Genomic DNA, 15,883 nt, shown 5'->3' with positions numbered 1-15,883 from the left:
TCACCTCGTCATCTAAAGGAATGGATATGATATATCCTGATATCAACCAAATCTCGTCAAACAAATGGCACGGGGCTAGAGGGTGCCTCAACGGAGTCAACGCGTTTTGAGTGACGCGTAACGGGCATTGCCGTTTCCACGGGACACTAGCTAGGCCTTCGTTGGCGCCCGCAGCATGATTTATATCAGGCGCGATGTGCGCGCCAGTACACCTTATCACCACTATTCACAGCATGGAAGAATCGAAGATCGCTCATGCTGAAGAACCGCATGGAGGATCCCCCGATGTCTTGACAGAGTTCTCGGTTAGTCTAGCCTGCACTCCTAAGGCGTTTATGACCGGTTTCAATGATGCTGATGCCAAAACATGTGGTCTTGAAAGGTTGAATCATCGTCGTATGCAGTGCTATCCGAGTCACTCGTTCAAACACCGACACACGCCGAGCAGGGTCCATCCAAAGGATCGTCTGATAAGGCTTGGCACGACAACTTGAAGCGCAATTCAGATGGCAAGGGTACTAGCACGGCAGAGATACGCGAAAACTTCAAGGACGGTTGGCTCAGTCTCAGCGAGGGGAAGCGGCGCTCTCCCGTTACCTTTGAAATTGATGCAGTGGTGAAAAGGCTAAAGGACCATAAAAAGCACAGCTGCCAGTGCACTGGCTGCATGAGCAAACTGTACGTTTTACTACTATATCGTTCCCGAGGAAACCCCACGGATAAATCATGCAGCTTCTCCCCCTCACTCGAATCGACTCTCTTCGTGGTTGTCAAAAGTCACGGCGCTGCTATCGAAGAGGAGGCTGAGACCCTGTACAAAGCTTACTATGACGAGATTGAAGCGCATGCAAACTACCAGGGCCGCTATGAGGCGTCAGATGATGTCGCTGATCTGCCATCGCTGCGTTCGGATGTGGAGGACTACGACGATGATGATCTAGAGGTGCTTCCGGGCTTTCTTCCGCAATATCCTCTCTCGTAGCTGATCGGCTATAGGAGGTAATTAAGGAACAGAACACAGACGAAGACAAACGGAGGATCTACCTCGTTCCCTCGCGTATGCTCGAGCTGCGAGTACTGGAGGAGTATCGAACGAATATCGTGAGCATTGCAATAGGGAATTTGAATGCACGACTCTAACATACAACAACCTAGACTAAACCTGAGCAGCGTTCACGAGTTTCTCTGTCCGATACTGATTCATTTTTCAACGTGCGTGTCTTTTACGATAGGAAACTGAATTCTCAACCTTAGGTTACGTGATCATGCCGACTTACAGCGCCCCGCGACAATCTCGAAACGGGATCCGAAGACCGCGAATGAATTACTGTCCGCGGACGAGGCCACAACGCACGTACGCATCCAAAATTACTCTGCATATCCATCGCTTCAATAACGACATTACTCAGGCTTCGCACAAACATTCCGTAAAGAAACGGCCCAAGTTTTCACGAGTCGAATTCACACGACCTTGGGGTCGCACCGTGGCTTCGAGACAGCACCAACAGGTCGTGATAGACGCCACAGACAAAATCTAACGGGTGAAACAAGCACCGTCGAAGTATCGCCCGCGAAGGAAACACAGGCGAGCTCTTGCCGTCCCAGTTTTCGGGGTGCAAAAGCTGATATTGTGCTTCAGCGCCTCGCGGTCGGTCTGCCTACGAAGTTGAGGCTACGGTTGAAGAGGGAGAGGCGTGCTGAGGAGAAGAAGTTAGAGCAGGCTGCGGCGCTTTCTGACGATGGTACGGAAGAAGATGAGGAGGAGGACGAAATGCGGCTAGGCTGCTGCGCGGCTATCCGCCGTTGATTGCTTATGACAACCATATTTTCTAGTAAGCTCGGTGTACATGTCAAATGGGCCGCTTCGCTGCCGGTGGGCTTGCGTTCGCTGTTGGACAGACAGGCATGATGGGACGGTCATGCGAGGGACAATCTGGCATTGATGATGATGGTCGTTTGTTTAATATGTTTGATTTGTAGAGCCCAAATACCCTCCTGCCAATATGATGGGACTCTCTACGAAAAAGCAAAGCTCGGAGGTTTAAGTCTGAATAAACATAAAAGTCTAAAAGCACATCTATCACTATAAACAAAAGTCTCTCTACAGCCCCAACGCTCTCAGACCTTCGCACCCTTCTCACCCTTCTCGTTTGCCGCTTCCTCAACGTCAACTTCCACCTCATCCCGCACCGGCGGTGGAGCGACGTCGTCCAAGTTCGCATCGCTCGCCTGCTGTGCCCACATGCGCGCATACAGCCCGCCGCGTGCGAGCAGCTCCTCGTGCGTGCCCTGTTCTGCAACGGCGCCGTCCTTGAGCACGATAATTACATCTGAGTGTTTGGATTGTTCGTCAGTGAAATCATGATAGTGATGAAAGGCAAGAGGAGGATGGTACGCACCGGCCTCGACGACGGTGCGCAGGCGGTGCGCGATAAATATGCTCGTCCGGCCGCGGTCGAGCAGCGTGCTGTTGATGCTCCGCATGAGCGCGGCCTCGGTGTGTGCGTCCAGCGCCGAAGTCTATCCACGCCAGACGTGTTGTAATTTGAATTCAACGCCATGAGAAAAGAAGGGGGGAAAACGCACCGCCTCATCAAAGAACAAGATCGGCGAATCCTTAAGCAACACCCGCGCAATCGCCAACCGCTGCTTCTCCCCGCCCGAAATCATCAGCCCCCTCTCGCCCACCGTCGTCTCGTAGCCCTTCGGCAGCCTCTCAATCGTCTCATGCACACTCGCCCTCCGCGTCGCCTCCTTCACCTCCTCATCGCTCGCGCTCAACCGCCCATACCGCACATTATGCATCACATCCGCATGGAACAGCGGCGTATCCTGCGGCACGACCCCAATCGCCCTCCGCAGACTCTCCAGCTGCACTTTATGGATATCCTGCCCGTCGATCAAGATCTGCCCCGCTTGCGGGGTGTAGAACCGGAAGAGCAGGCGGAAGATCGTGGACTTGCCGCAGCCCGAGGGCCCGACGAGCGCGACTTTGGCGCCCGCGGGGACGGTGAAGGTGAGGCCGCGGAAGATGGGGCGGGAGGCGTGGTATGCGAAGTGGATGTCGCGGAATTCGATTTGGCCGCCTAGGCTGGCTGGTTGGGTGCCGAGTGTGGTGGTCTTGGGAGGGACGAGGACGAGGGGTTTGGCGTCCGGGGCGTCCTGTGGTCGTCAGTGTTCGACTTCGATCAGCACGCGGATGATAAGAGCGGGAGGAGGGGGAGAGAAGGACGGACCTTGGGCGGTGCGTTCTCGGATTGGAGATTGAACAGAACCTCCAGGTCGAGCAGGTTCTGTCGCATCTCGCGGTACAAAGAACCGAGGAAGTTGAGCGGGAGGGACAGCTGGAAGATCAGCTGGTTGACCATGACGAGGTCGCCGACCGTCATCGTCCCTGCATGCACACCGCGCCACAGGTCAGCTCTTCCTGAATCATCCCATACCATGGACAGCGACTAAAGGTGGTGAGAGGGGAGGACGCACCGTTGATAACACCCTGCGCAGCGAGGAGCATCGTCGCCGTGAGCGCGGACGAGAAGATGATGTTCTGGCCGGAGTTGAGGAACGCAAGCGAGGTCGTGATCTTGACTGAAGACTTTTCAAAGTCCTTGAGGTACTTGTCGTACTGCGCGATCTCGTGCTTCTCGTTGTTGAAGTGCTGTCACACGCATTAACGCATCAGAAAAAGTGTGTGCATGGCAACGTAGATAGTGGGAGGGGGCAGACCTTGACGGCTTCGTAGTTCATGAGCGAGTCCACTGCGACAGTTGCGGCTTTGTTATCGGCTCTGTTCGCGTCGCGACGGAACTGCGTCCTGAAAGAGGTTATGTGAGTTGATAACACTTTTGCTCGAAAGTGTCATTAACTCACCGCCATGATGTGGTCCGAACGGTGAACCACGTGTATGCAGCGAGCGTTATACCAGTGATGGCGGCAAAGTCCCAGCCGAACTTGTACGTCTGCGGTCGTATTAGAGATGTAGTTCTGTGCCTTTTGAGGAAGCATGAAAGCACTTACCAAAATACCGCAAACCATCGAAATCTCAAGAGCCGTAGGAACAATCCGGAATATGATGCTCTGTAGGAGGAACGTGATACCCCTATCGCCCACGTCCACAGCGCGTTAGCTCCCGACCCATATACCATACGGCATTATCCAAGGGAAAGTGTAAAAGACTGACTTCGTGCCGCGGTCGATAGCCCGTGTAAGCCCGCCCGTCTGCCGGGAGAGGTGGAAGCGGAGGTCGAGCGACAGGAGGTGCTCAAATGTCTCGCGGGCGACCCTGCGGATGGCGCGCTGGCCGATGTTGGCAAAGACGGCGTTGAGGAGCTCGCCGAAGATCGTCGCGCCCATGCGGGCTGCGCCGTCTATTCAGGCCCGTATGTATGAGTCGGAGTAATGGTTAGAGGAGGGGAGGGGAGGGAACGCACAGCCGAGGACGAGGGAGCCTGCGACAACCCAGACGGTGGAGTCGGACGCGAAGTCGATGTTGAGCGCGTCGATGACGTTCTTGAAGATTAGGGGGACTTGCACGTTCAGGACCTACAACGATTAACGGAGTATGTCGGCACAGGCGCGTGCGGGCGCGGGCGTCGGCGCGGTTAAGCCCAAGAACGAGGAAGGGGCAGGAGGACGTACCTTGCCAGAAATGAGGAGCGCGAAGCCCAGTATAACACGGCCACGGGTGTACCAGTCGTCCTTGGGCCAGACATTGACCATGAGCCTCTTGATGATGTCCCAGTCCCTGCGGCGCTGCTCCTTCACGGTGACATTGTCCGAGTCCTTCTCTTTTGGCTTCGCTGGCGTTGCTGGCGTTGCCGATGGTGTGGCAGCAGCAGGAGGCTGTGAAATTTTCGAGGCGGAGGTGGAATGTAACGAGCGAATGAGTGGTGAGTGAGATGGAAGGACGGAGAGCCGGGGCGGATACGGGATGTTATGAGTGCATGGTGACCGCTGAAGTGTCCGGAACGCTTGAGAGAGGTTGAGAGAAGAAGTGGGGTGTCTTGGCTTTGCAAGGCGGACAGGAAGAAGGGCTTTCCTCCTCCACATAAGTCTAAGCAGTGTCCAACGTCGTGCGCTGCAACGTCGGGAGGACACTCCGGAACAGTTTGAGGAGTCGGAGGGCGTCGAGTATCTAATCGTCGCCAAAATGGGCAAGAGCACGTCATGTTCTCCGACTCGCACGGCTCTCTTCCCGTCCCTCATCATCTCATTCTATCCAACACAAACGGCATCGCGTCTATTCGTCTTTCGCTTTCTCAAAAGAAAAAAGAAAACAATGGCTCCCCAGAGCTCGGCATCAGCAATTCCGGAAGAACTATTGGTCCACATCTTTCTCGACCTCGACATCGCCTCCCTCGTCACCTGCAAACGAGTACGCATATACCCCTAATCTTTACCACCACAGCCTCATGCCTCTCTGCCATTCAGGTATGCAAACAATTCGCCGATATTATACTCCGGAGCGCCCTCGTCCAATACCATATTGAGCTCGCCGCCAATTGCATGCAGGACGGCCCTGATGCCGGACCCAGCACTGACCCCGCCACTCGTCTCGCCGCTATCAGAAAACACCGCCGCGCGTGGAATACGCTCGCCTGGCGCGCACCGGAGGTGGTGCCCTCCAGCCTTGACGGTACCACGTGGGAGCTCGTCGGCGGTGTCGTATGCGCGGGCAGCCTCACCGCTGTCGCGTTCACCCAACTGCCCAGCCCACTCAGGGGGATCGAGAGGAAAGAGTGGAGCGTCGCGCTGGCCCCGCTCAAGGTGCGCGATTTCACGGTGGATCCATCGCAGGATCTTTTGGTGGTTGTGGATGATCAGGAGCAAATGTACGTCCTTCAATGCCCGTCCTCATCTTGTCGCCCCTTATTTAATGGGTTCTTCGTCATGTAGGGTGAAAGTACATCTACGTACGATGTCGACGGGTGCCCCACATCCAGGCGCACACGACGTAGCGATTCCGCTCCCACACCTCACCATTGGCGAGCGCGAGTACCACTTCACACTCCAGATCTCCGGCTCTCGCTTGGGGCTCATGGTCGAAGACCTCAACCGGGAGATGAAGCCTGACATCCTCATCTGGGACTGGCCCTCTGGCCAACTCGAAGGCGTGCGTCCTCTTTATGTGATATGTCTCATCGCCAAGTGTTCATCTGTATGCATGACAGGAGCTGAGAAACGGCCTCGCCGAGACGTTCCTACTCCTGCCCGACAACCTCTGCCTCCTCGGCACGACCGACGAGGACGAGGACGGCATGCAAAGCGTGCAGCTCAAAGTTTGGGACCTCGCCGTTAACTCCGGCAAGATCTTCTCTGGCCCTTCCAATGACGAAGATGACTCTGACTCTGACGAATACGATGACGTTGACGTTCCCAACGTCCAGATCACGTTTGGTCAGGACGAGGAGGGGTTAAACACCTTCACCGTCACCGATCACCACACGCGAACCATCACCGTTGTCCACTCCGATGCCGGCTCTGCCGCAGGCGCCGAGGGCTCTGCTTCCGCTTCCTCATCCTCGGCTTCCGCGACTCCCTCCATCTCTGCCGCCGATGCCCCCTCAACCTCTGCCGATCCGTCTACCTCTGTTGATCCGTCTACCTCTGGCGCTGCCTCTACCTCCGCTGCTCCCTCAGCCTCCAGCCCCACACCCTCCCCCGACACCCTCCCCTACCTCATCTCCCTGCACTACCCGACCCTCCAATCCCGCGCCCACGTCGAATCCATCCTCATCCGCGCCGAGCCCGCGCCGGAGTACCTCCCGCCCCCCTCGCACCGCGCACCGTTCGCGCTCGCGCCTGAGGCGCGCTTGTACGTGGTGTCGCTCGGCGTGCGGCTGAACGGGAACCACGACGCGGAGACGACGGTGCTGCTGCTCCCGCTGTGGACTATCATGCACTTCGCGCGCCGCGCGCGGGCGGAGGGCAGGACGGGTGTGGATGTGCCGTGGTCCGTTTGGGGCGGGGCAGATTCACCCGAGAATGCCAGTGGGAGTGGGAGTGGGAGTAGGAAGGAGAACACGGATGCGGCGGGCCTCAAAGTCGGCGCGCGCATGCTCGCTCTCCGCGCGCCGTCCGAGGTCTGGGTGTGCTATTCGTACGGGCTCAAGTTCGCCGTGCTCTCGCATCTCCGCGCGCGGGGGACCGTCGTGCGGATATACGACCTCAACCCCTTCGCCGCGCGGCGCGATGCGGGGCCCCGCGTGCACGAGCGGACCGTCAGGGGCATTATCGGCGCCGCGGCGGCGGCAGCGAAAGCCCCGTTCGAGGCCTTGGGCGCAACCTCGAACGCCGACGGCGCCAGTGCGGTGGCAAAGACGACGCGGGGCACGTGGGCAAGGATGTCCGCGCGGCAGACGCTCAACGAGCAGGCGTACGCGTTTGCCGAGCAGGTCGTGAGCGGGCTCCCGGCGCGCGTCGCGACGGTGTCGGTGCCGCCGAGCAGCGAGGCGCGCTGGGACGCGGTGATGCTGAGCGAGGACTCGATCGTGCTTGTTTCGGTGCGTCACTCTCTCGCTTTCCTCTTTCCCTCTTTGCTCCCTTCCTATTTCTCTCTCTTTGTCCCTTTGACTCTTTTGATCGAGGGATGGGTGCTGAGAGTTTGTGTGCTATGTGCTGCATACAGGAGAGACAGGGCTTCCAGTCTCAGTTGCGATATGGGATTATGACGATGATCGATCCGGACGAGGATCAGGGTCAGTGTTAGTCTGGTCAGGGCAGCGCGGTGGATTCTTGAAGAAGGCGCTCTAGAGTAGAGTACAGGTCGGAAGCCCGCTTCAACGGATAAAGGGAAGGGAAATGTAGCTACTAGGAAGCATTTAATGGCTACAACGACAATTGTACCTTTAGGTCTCGACGATTTTCCTGCGCGAATGCAACTGACTCTATTACTTGATTTCCTCCACCTGCCTTCTTACATAATTGTTTCCTTCCTGTTAGCTATTGGTCTGTAGGTGTGGTCTTACACTGGACGCATGCATGGGCACGCAGTCAGCTCCAACGTACCGCATCTCCAGAATCGATTGGCGCAGCCGCTGCACTGGTTTCTCGGTCTGGTTTTGGCGAGCTGCTCTACCCCTAGCCTTACGTCTTGACTTATAAATAATCTCCCGCTGCTTTAACTCGTTATAACTCGTTCGTCCATTATCTTTGAATGTTAAAGTCAGAAACACAATGCTAAATAAGTACTCCGTTGAGTGCAACATCAGGCAACATCTACACCATGAATACAGTCAAGCTTTCGATTGTACTCTTTACTTGGCAGTCGATAATCCTATGTAAACGCTTCCAATTATAGCTCATACGCGAGGTCGGCAAGCGTAGTACTTACCTTTCGCTGAAAAGCCGTGACAGCTATGCAGACTTACTTATGGTTTCGCACAAAGTCAACGTTGTGGTGCCAGGATGCAGGGAGACAGTACGCAGAACTGCCGTTCGCATACTCCAGGAACCATAAATTGTGATTGAAGTGGCTTAATACGACGTTCTGCAATTATTCATTGTTAATCCGTTTTGTTGCACATAATTTGTGGACATACCTTTACTGGTGTCTGTTTAGACTTTGCTTCCTTCAATTTTGTCGCGAGCCGCTCCGGAATTCCATACCAGTGCCAAATCCCTTTATGGCAAAAGATCCAAGAATCGCCTGAGCCGTAGCAAAGGTGGGTGATGTGCGAAGTATCATCAAGTTTATCGAGCTTGTCGCGGAGAGAGATGATGTCGTTCTGCTTGTACATCGCCCCATTATTCTTGCGGATCGCAATGCGGTTACGAGGTCCAAAGGAACACCAGCGTATGCTGTCGAGAGGTGTTCCTGCAGGAATGCCATGGGAATCTACGACGTGCGTACATTAATGAGAATGTGCGAGGCTGTACAGTACTTACGATGTTTATCATTGGTACGCAAAAAGTACTTGTTACCTGGGCCAATGCTGACCGCCTGTAATTCCTTGACATCAATCTTTCTGATGGAAATACGGAAGTTTTCCGGAAGATGATCCCTAGAATAAGGTGTTAGCAGCGCGGAAATATACAATATACACCCCGATAACTAGGATACATACGTGCGCCAATATCCTTGTTTGCTAATAAAATAACCTTCAGCAGTGGTATCACTGGCTTTTGCAAAGGCGAAGTGGATCATGATGAAACTGGATGGAAAGCAAGGGTTCGGACATCTACTTATATATCCTTTTTCCTTTCATAAGCGCCCCTGCTGACGCGGTGCACTGCTATAAAAATCATTGCTCAAAGCGTCCAAGTACATGTGGATACTTGCACTCAAAATAATGAGGGTGAGCTCTACGACATCGGATCTTTGTATTGCATTGAAGCCCCTATTGGATACAATTCAGCCGACACAGTGTTTTCATGGTAGATGGGAAGAATTATAAGCTTCAAGAACGAGGTTAACGCTCGTGGAACGTTCTGATCTCGCGCACCAATCTTCTATAGCGTAAAAATAACATTATATCTTGAAGCACAGCCAAAGTGCTGTATGCGTATCTAATAAACAAGAAATCCAGCCTCCTTTGCCACTGTAAATGGGATGTATCAAAGTACCTGATAGGAACGAGATCAACTTCACCTTACATACAGTATATAAAATTGAAGTACTTTGAGCTGCAGATACCGAGATGCACATATCCATGGAGTGGAGGATTTAATCGATAAACCTTATCAAACATTCAAGCTCAAGCGAGGCTCTCGACGCTCGCGTAACGCGGACTCAATGATGACTTTCTTGAGAATTTGAGTATTCTGCAAGCGCTTATCAAACATGGGACTGGTATTGATGAGGTGGCGAACGCTATGCACTGTTCACTCTTTGACATAGATTGTCGGCTTTTTAGGGTTGGTGACCTACATCTCGTTTTAACACCCCTTAGCACGTTCTCCGCATTCACTTCGATTCTACGCTGTAGGTGCAGCATTTTCAAGGGGTGTTCTATGTTGAGTCCAGCAGGACCGAGAATGATGTGTACAGCACGATCAACCCACGCTAACGTTCTTGAGCGCCCACCCCAAGAGTCCCCCGTTTCAGCATATCTCGAGCTGCCCTTCTCTTGCATGTTTTGTCCACAAGATTATTGTTCTTCTTGAATTGTCCAAGTCTAGATTCGTCCCCTTGTTCTAAAGATAAGGAAGAAGGCAAGCGCAGTGGCGGTGAATGCGATTCAAAGTACTTTCACTTCACGCGTATGCAGACAGGAACTGAAAACTCATCACATTTTGTATACGGCCAACAAACTATGCACCTGTGACACCTATCAGCTTGATCATCAAGAGTGAAACTGTTGAACCGTAGTAAGTGGTCCAGTCATCCCTAACAATCCCCACGCACATCCATCAAGCCCATACTCAATGATAAATGGGATCCAGAAGGCAACGTTTCCTATTGGCGCCACTTATACTAGGTGGTGTGTCGCGGTGAAGAGACAAGAGGCTGACGAGGGTTTCGACCGTGAGAAAAGATGACTTCGCAGCTCTCGGCTAGATTTCGCCAACTTGTGTCTTGACTCAACACCCCAACAATCTCTTCAGCGACCCAACACACGACTCGGATCGGGATGTCATCTTGTGGAAACCCGGTTGTAGAAGGAGAGGCCCTCATGCCTCGTGCGTCCCTATCTGCCAGTTCATCGACCACGTAATGATCTCACCCGCCTGCCCCATCGTACATCTGTAGGACGCATGAAGTTTGGCGACCGCTCTGCAAAAGTATGCATCAGATGCAAATCCAACATGGGTAACATTGTCATCCGCCACGCCGTCTATTGCAAGTACGCATCTCCCTTCGTCTCCCTCTGATTCGTTCTCACAGTGCATTTTATGCAGAGACTGCTTCTCCCCATCCGTCCTCACGAAGTTCCGCAAAGCCCTCGAATCAACGATCAATCCGCCCGGTACTGCGTCCTCAAAGAACCAGTTCAAAGCCGAGGGCGGCGTACTCGTCGCCCTCTCTGGCGGACTGGGATCGACTGTGCTTCTCTCTATCCTCGACGACCTGTACGTCTCACGCACGCGCAAGAAGCCCGAGCGGCCCAAGGCCAAGGAAAAGGCCAAGGACTCTCTCAGCGAGCCGCTGAAGACAAATGGAAAGGAAGCGAAGATCAAGGATAAGGACAGCAATGGGATCGACAAGGGCACGCAGCATCCGCGGCGCGGGCAGGTGTGGCAGGGCACACCTGGGGTGGTGTATGTCGAGTGCTGCGGGGCGTTTCCAAACGTGAGTTCATTTCAATACATGGACGACGCTTTCCAGTGATGGAGCTGATGCTGGCAGATGGTAGATCGCACAGATGAGCTGCGCACGTTGATTGCGAGTCGGTATTCTAAGTTCGAATTTGTGCCAAGACGGCTCGAGGATGCGTTCGATCCTGCATTTTGGAGAGAGGTTTATGAGGACGACGCGCATCAGGTATTACACCTTGAACTGGCCAGCGATGGGCTCCCTGCACCAGGTACGATACCAAATGATGCATGCATAGATCACGTACTGACAATTCTTCACCAGAGCTCAAGATCTCTCCAGCAAGGTCCAGTACTCGCTCACCAAGCCCAGCAGAGGCTCTGCGCGCCTACCTCTCTGCACTGCCCACGCAGACAGCCGTACAGAGCGCCGTAAAGACACTGATGCGCGTCATCGCACTGCACACCGCACATGCTCGTCGGGCCTCACATCTCCTATTCGGGACACCGCTCACTAGTGTGTCCGTCTCGCTCATCGCGGGGATTGCACAGGGAGATGGGTATGCGGTGCGCGAGGAGTTGTACGAGGAGTGGTCTCCGCCTCTGCCTTCTGACCCATCTATTATGCGTGAGGCCAGCAGAAACGGCGGAGGCGAAGAGCAGTCGATATCAAGGCCAAGAGCTGTGAGGCTGGTACGCCCATTGAGAGACGTGACATTGAAGGAATGCGCGTTGTATGCATGGTGGAATAGCGTGGAGATACTTGGGCACCCGCGTCTCGCGAGGGCGGGACAGAGTATATACGGACTCACAAAAGGTATGTTGTCTATTGCCACACATTGCTATATCCTCAATCTAACCATCCTGAAGACTTCATCATGGGCCTTGAGAAGGACTACCCTTCGACAGTCTCTGCCATCTTCCGCACGCTCGCCAAGGTGGAGCCGAAGGACCAGTCGGTGGACTGGTGTGTCATATGTCAAAGGTGCCTCCCATATTCGTATAACACTACGGTTATGGGATGCAATATTAACAAACCCTCCTCAGGCCGATGCCCCATGGGATCCAGCAGTGGAAGAGCCAGATATCGATACGCACGCCCGAGATGCTCGCCGCCGCGAAGACGAACGTGCCGCTCGACGCAGACGTGTCCGACAATGTCTCGCCTGCGTCTGATCCGTCGTCGATTACACCATATCTGTGCTATGCGTGCCATACGACGCTTACGAGCCGAGGTAGCGCTGCTCTGCGCAAGAACAACGCGCCCGCTCCGTTCGCCGCTTCCGCGCGGCTGCCGGTGTGGGTTCACTCGTCGCTGACACAGTCGCGCGATCCAGCGGGCTTGAAGAAGGCTAGCGAGGCCAATGGCGTGGAGGACGCCAACGAGGATGAGGTCTGGCGCGTTAGACGGGTGGAGCGCGCCGAGATGCGGGAGGGCATCAAGGCTTTTCTACTTGAACACGAGGATGAGGAAGATGACTAGTTTACGTGTCAGAAGCCATTCATAATGTTTTATGAGGCTTCTTTGTACCTATCATTGTGTTCTTTCCCAGACACAATGCGCATTGCTCACGCAGGGGACGGAAGGCCAGACTGACCGACTGAATTGAGACCGTGCAGGGGCGCACACGACCATAAACGTCGAGATGGCGTCTCCGGCTAGCCCGACCACCGATTGAAAAGATCTAGATACTTGCCTCACTCGCGCGCGCACATCGCTCACCTTAGCCGACGAGAACCTCGTTACAGCTTCTCTTCCTGTATATAATCCCTTGACCCCTCCATCCCCGTTTTCTTCGACCATCCTGGCGTCATTTCCGGCAGCGAGCGACGCCCCAGAGAGCCCGTCGCTGAGCACCAACCCGCTCACACTGAACGGCACTGCATCTCTACACGCGACGATAGCAGGCTCAGATCGGGACCCCGACACGACGCTGAGCACGACGAGCGAGCCTGGACCGAGCATGCAGAGCGACTCTACGAACGGAGACACAGGTCTGGAAGGGATGGGTCTGTTCGAAGACGAAGCGTACGACCAGTGGCCGTCGAAGAAGAACACGGTGCTCAAGAGCCATGGGCGGCCGCCGTGGTACGGTCAGGACGGGAAGCGGATCAGCGATGCGTTTGTCATCGGGATTGCTGGTGCGTCCTGTCTGCTCTCCTACTCTCTGCGCGAGGAAGGGAGCTAAACATGGGGACGCGCACTTCTTGCTGGGTTGTGGATGTATGCAGGCGGATCGGCAAGCGGCAAGGTGAAGCGATGTTCAGATGCAGTTGCCTGCGTGCTTATCCCCGTCTTTTACTCTCCCTGTGGACTCCTTCTGTGTACGCGTGCTGCGCCAACGGTTTATCGCGCTGCCTACGCGCCTCTATCATGAACATGTAGACCCACGTCGCGCGTCAAATAGTGCGCTCGCTCGGGAACGTACCCACTGTCATCATCCTTTCTCAGGTACGTTCGCAATATGCTGTGTGAGTACAGCTCCTAATGCATATATGCGCCTAAAGGACAGCTTCTACAACGAGCTTGACCCCGAGCAACATGCGCTTGCACACCAAAACCGATTCGACTTCGACCACCCGTCCTCGATCGACATGCCCATGTTCGCTGCTGTGAGTCTATCTATAGTCCACATGCACTCGACGCGCAAATGCCGCGCCCGGGCACATTAGTGAACGTCATGCTGACGTTGTGGTCCCGTATTGGAATAGTGTCTATCCGATCTCAAGGCGTGCAAGCAGACTAATATCCCGATCTACTCTTTCACGCACCACCAGCGTCTCAAAGAGACCAAGTACTTGTATGGCGCGTCTATAATCATCGGTACGACCTTCGTCCATCCTTTTGCCCTCCATTCGTCCATTTGCCACTCCGTTACTCCGGTCATGTTATACTAACGCATATATGCACCTCAACAGCCGAGGGTATCATGGCCCTGCAGGACCCAGGTCTTCGGGATTTGTATGACCTCAAGGTGTTTGTCCAGTGCGACTCGGACCTGATGCTCGCACGGCGCATCCAGCGCGATGTGAAGGAACGCGGACGGTCCGTCGAGGGTGTCCTGGAGCAGTACCTCCGTTATGTCAAACCCGCGTTCGACAACTTCGTCCAGCCGACATCCAAGTATGCTGACATCGTGAGCTTACTGTTTTATCAAGCCGGAGCTAGGGCTAACCTTGAGTTCGAATCTCAGGTGGTCCCAGGGAGCAACAACAGCGTTGCCATCGAGCTCATCGCGACGCACATCCGGCGGCAAATGACAGGCCGAGCATCGCGCTTCCGGAAGAGCATGACCTGCAAGCCCATCGACCCAGAAAGCGGCTCTGCGGTGCACCATCCCAACCTTATCGTCCTTAAGCAAACACCGCAAGTCAAGGTCAGTCTCTGAAGTCTTCCTTCCCTCGAGGACGGGGCGGAAGCCTAACGGCGCAGAGCAGGGCATATACACGATACTGCGAGATCAAACGACGAAGAAGCAGGATTTCGTGTTCTTTGTGGATCGGCTTGCGACGTTCTTGATCGAGAAGGCGATGGAGCATCTGCCGTACCGCCGGAAGGCGGTTGAGACACCTATAGGAGCTGTGGCAGAGGGATCGGAACTTGATGTCAAGGTGTGTAACATTTCTCGTGTATTCCAAGTCGATGCTAAGTGCGTACTCTGTTCCATTGGTCAGAACATCTGCGGCGTGTCCATCCTTCGGTCGTAAGTCTTTGTGGCATGATAAACGCATTACCTTTGTCAACGCATCTTATGTCCGCAGAGGGGGTCCACTAGAGAAAGGTCTCACGCGCGTCCTGAGCGACGTCCGCGTCGGCTCTCTACTCGTGCAGTCCGATGTCAAGACCGGAGAACCGCTCCTGCTGCACGTCATGCTCCCCGTCTGCGTCCGCGAGCGACATCTCGCAGAAGACGCCTGGGTTTTCCTCCTCGACGCTCAGGTGCGTTTATATCATACCCCATCCATCCATCATGCACCCTCTCACACCTACACGCATCCACACGGACAGATCGGCACCGGCGCCTCCGCCTTCATGGCCATCCGCACGCTCCTCGACCACGGCGTGCGCGAGGAGCACATCATCTTCGTCACTTTCCTCGTCGCGCGTTCGGGCGGTGTCGCCGTCCTCGCCCGTGCGTTCCCGCGCGTGCGCATCGTGTGCGGCGCAGTCGACGATGTTCTCCGCGAGACGTGGCTAGACGGGTACGAGCCCGGCGCGGGGCCCGAGGTACTCGCGGGCGCGCCGGGCACCGAGCTGTCGGTGGATGCGGGGAGGAAAGCGTGGATTATGGAGCCTGGTATGGGTCAGATCGGTGGGTGGCTCTGATGCATCGGCGGACAAAACGGCTGATGGTGTTTGGTTTGCAGGCGACCGGTATTATCTCTAGTTGCGGGTTTTACGCGCTAAACAAGCTTTTTTGGGCGCTGGAAGATTCATGGGTGATCATAACGTTTCACGGACGGACAAGGATTTTCTGTTTTCACTTAAGACATCAGCATTGCTTTTTCGCTATCATTTGGATGGTTTACTCGCACTCAGACACGTTAGAGGACACGGAACGAGCACGCGCTCGGAAAAGTATGTATATGGCAGGGGAAGAGGCTAGCTCACAAATGCTATAATATATGGACGTTCAGAAATGGAAGATGGAAGATGAACTAGAAAAGATAGAGTATGGTAACGGAGGTG

The 15,883-nt window shown here is 54.7% G+C and overlaps 6 protein-coding genes across 6 annotated transcripts; 4 read left to right on the top strand and 2 right to left on the bottom strand.

The window, feature by feature from the left end:
* Window positions 1-233: 233 nt before the first annotated feature.
* CONPUDRAFT_88638 (uncharacterized protein) lies at window positions 234-1,538 on the top strand (the record flags this gene model as incomplete). The annotated part of the gene is made up of 7 exons (XM_007767909.1): window positions 234-305; window positions 383-678; window positions 733-943; window positions 997-1,101; window positions 1,156-1,212; window positions 1,280-1,354; window positions 1,410-1,538. The coding sequence occupies 7 exons, from the start codon at window positions 234-236 to the stop codon at window positions 1,536-1,538; spliced, it is 945 nt and encodes a 314-aa protein (XP_007766099.1).
* Window positions 1,539-2,034: 496 nt separating this feature from the next.
* On the bottom strand, window positions 2,035-5,039 carry CONPUDRAFT_100434 (P-loop containing nucleoside triphosphate hydrolase protein). Its single transcript, XM_007767908.1, has 11 exons — window positions 4,639-5,039; window positions 4,431-4,542; window positions 4,181-4,367; window positions 4,018-4,099; window positions 3,871-3,959; window positions 3,727-3,814; window positions 3,484-3,658; window positions 3,237-3,394; window positions 2,587-3,162; window positions 2,400-2,520; window positions 2,035-2,330 (listed from the first exon to the last, which is right to left on the bottom strand). Exons 1-11 carry the CDS (start codon window positions 4,717-4,719, stop codon window positions 2,119-2,121), a joined length of 1,881 nt encoding a protein of 626 aa, XP_007766098.1. The 5' UTR covers window positions 4,720-5,039; the 3' UTR covers window positions 2,035-2,118.
* A 151-nt stretch (window positions 5,040-5,190) lies between these two features.
* Window positions 5,191-7,090, top strand: CONPUDRAFT_100433 (uncharacterized protein; the record flags this gene model as incomplete). Its single annotated transcript, XM_007767907.1, has 4 exons — window positions 5,191-5,374; window positions 5,431-5,849; window positions 5,896-6,112; window positions 6,171-7,090. Coding segments are annotated over exons 1-4 (1,650 nt in total), but the record flags the coding sequence as incomplete, so codon positions are not given.
* Window positions 7,091-8,365: 1,275 nt separating this feature from the next.
* Window positions 8,366-9,145, bottom strand: CONPUDRAFT_151407 (uncharacterized protein; the record flags this gene model as incomplete). Its single annotated transcript, XM_007767906.1, has 4 exons — window positions 8,366-8,488; window positions 8,541-8,836; window positions 8,887-9,002; window positions 9,066-9,145. The coding sequence occupies 4 exons, from the start codon at window positions 9,143-9,145 to the stop codon at window positions 8,366-8,368; spliced, it is 615 nt and encodes a 204-aa protein (XP_007766096.1).
* Window positions 9,146-10,571: 1,426 nt separating this feature from the next.
* CONPUDRAFT_142698 (uncharacterized protein) lies at window positions 10,572-12,768 on the top strand (the record flags this gene model as incomplete). The annotated part of the gene is made up of 7 exons (XM_007767905.1): window positions 10,572-10,620; window positions 10,691-10,784; window positions 10,840-11,230; window positions 11,288-11,465; window positions 11,519-12,010; window positions 12,064-12,178; window positions 12,241-12,768. 7 exons carry the CDS (start codon window positions 10,572-10,574, stop codon window positions 12,674-12,676), a joined length of 1,755 nt encoding a protein of 584 aa, XP_007766095.1. The 3' UTR covers window positions 12,677-12,768.
* A 431-nt stretch (window positions 12,769-13,199) lies between these two features.
* CONPUDRAFT_88630 (armadillo beta-catenin plakoglobin) lies at window positions 13,200-15,581 on the top strand (the record flags this gene model as incomplete). The annotated part of the gene is made up of 12 exons (XM_007767904.1): window positions 13,200-13,335; window positions 13,426-13,445; window positions 13,580-13,645; window positions 13,702-13,806; window positions 13,906-14,017; window positions 14,113-14,330; window positions 14,388-14,570; window positions 14,632-14,805; window positions 14,869-14,897; window positions 14,956-15,133; window positions 15,203-15,506; window positions 15,562-15,581. 12 exons carry the CDS (start codon window positions 13,200-13,202, stop codon window positions 15,579-15,581), a joined length of 1,545 nt encoding a protein of 514 aa, XP_007766094.1.
* Window positions 15,582-15,883: the final 302 nt, after the last annotated feature.

This window comes from Coniophora puteana (genome assembly GCF_000271625.1).
Source record: "Coniophora puteana RWD-64-598 SS2 unplaced genomic scaffold CONPUscaffold_3, whole genome shotgun sequence".
Classification (NCBI taxonomy): Eukaryota; Fungi; Basidiomycota; class Agaricomycetes; order Boletales; family Coniophoraceae; genus Coniophora; species Coniophora puteana.
This window is presented reverse-complemented; position numbering and strand designations above follow the sequence as displayed.

Coding starts and splice junctions, on each gene's coding strand:
- CONPUDRAFT_100434 (XM_007767908.1), bottom strand. CDS start 4,719: ATGGTCAATGTCTGGCCCAAGGACGACTGGTACACCCGTGGCCGTGTT. Junction 3,815..3,870: donor GTTCGGACCACATCATGGCG/GTGAGTTAATGA, acceptor AACCTCTTTCAG/GACGCAGTTCCGTCGCGACG. Junction 2,521..2,586: donor TCTTGTTCTTTGATGAGGCG/GTGCGTTTTCCC, acceptor TGGCGTGGATAG/ACTTCGGCGCTGGACGCACA.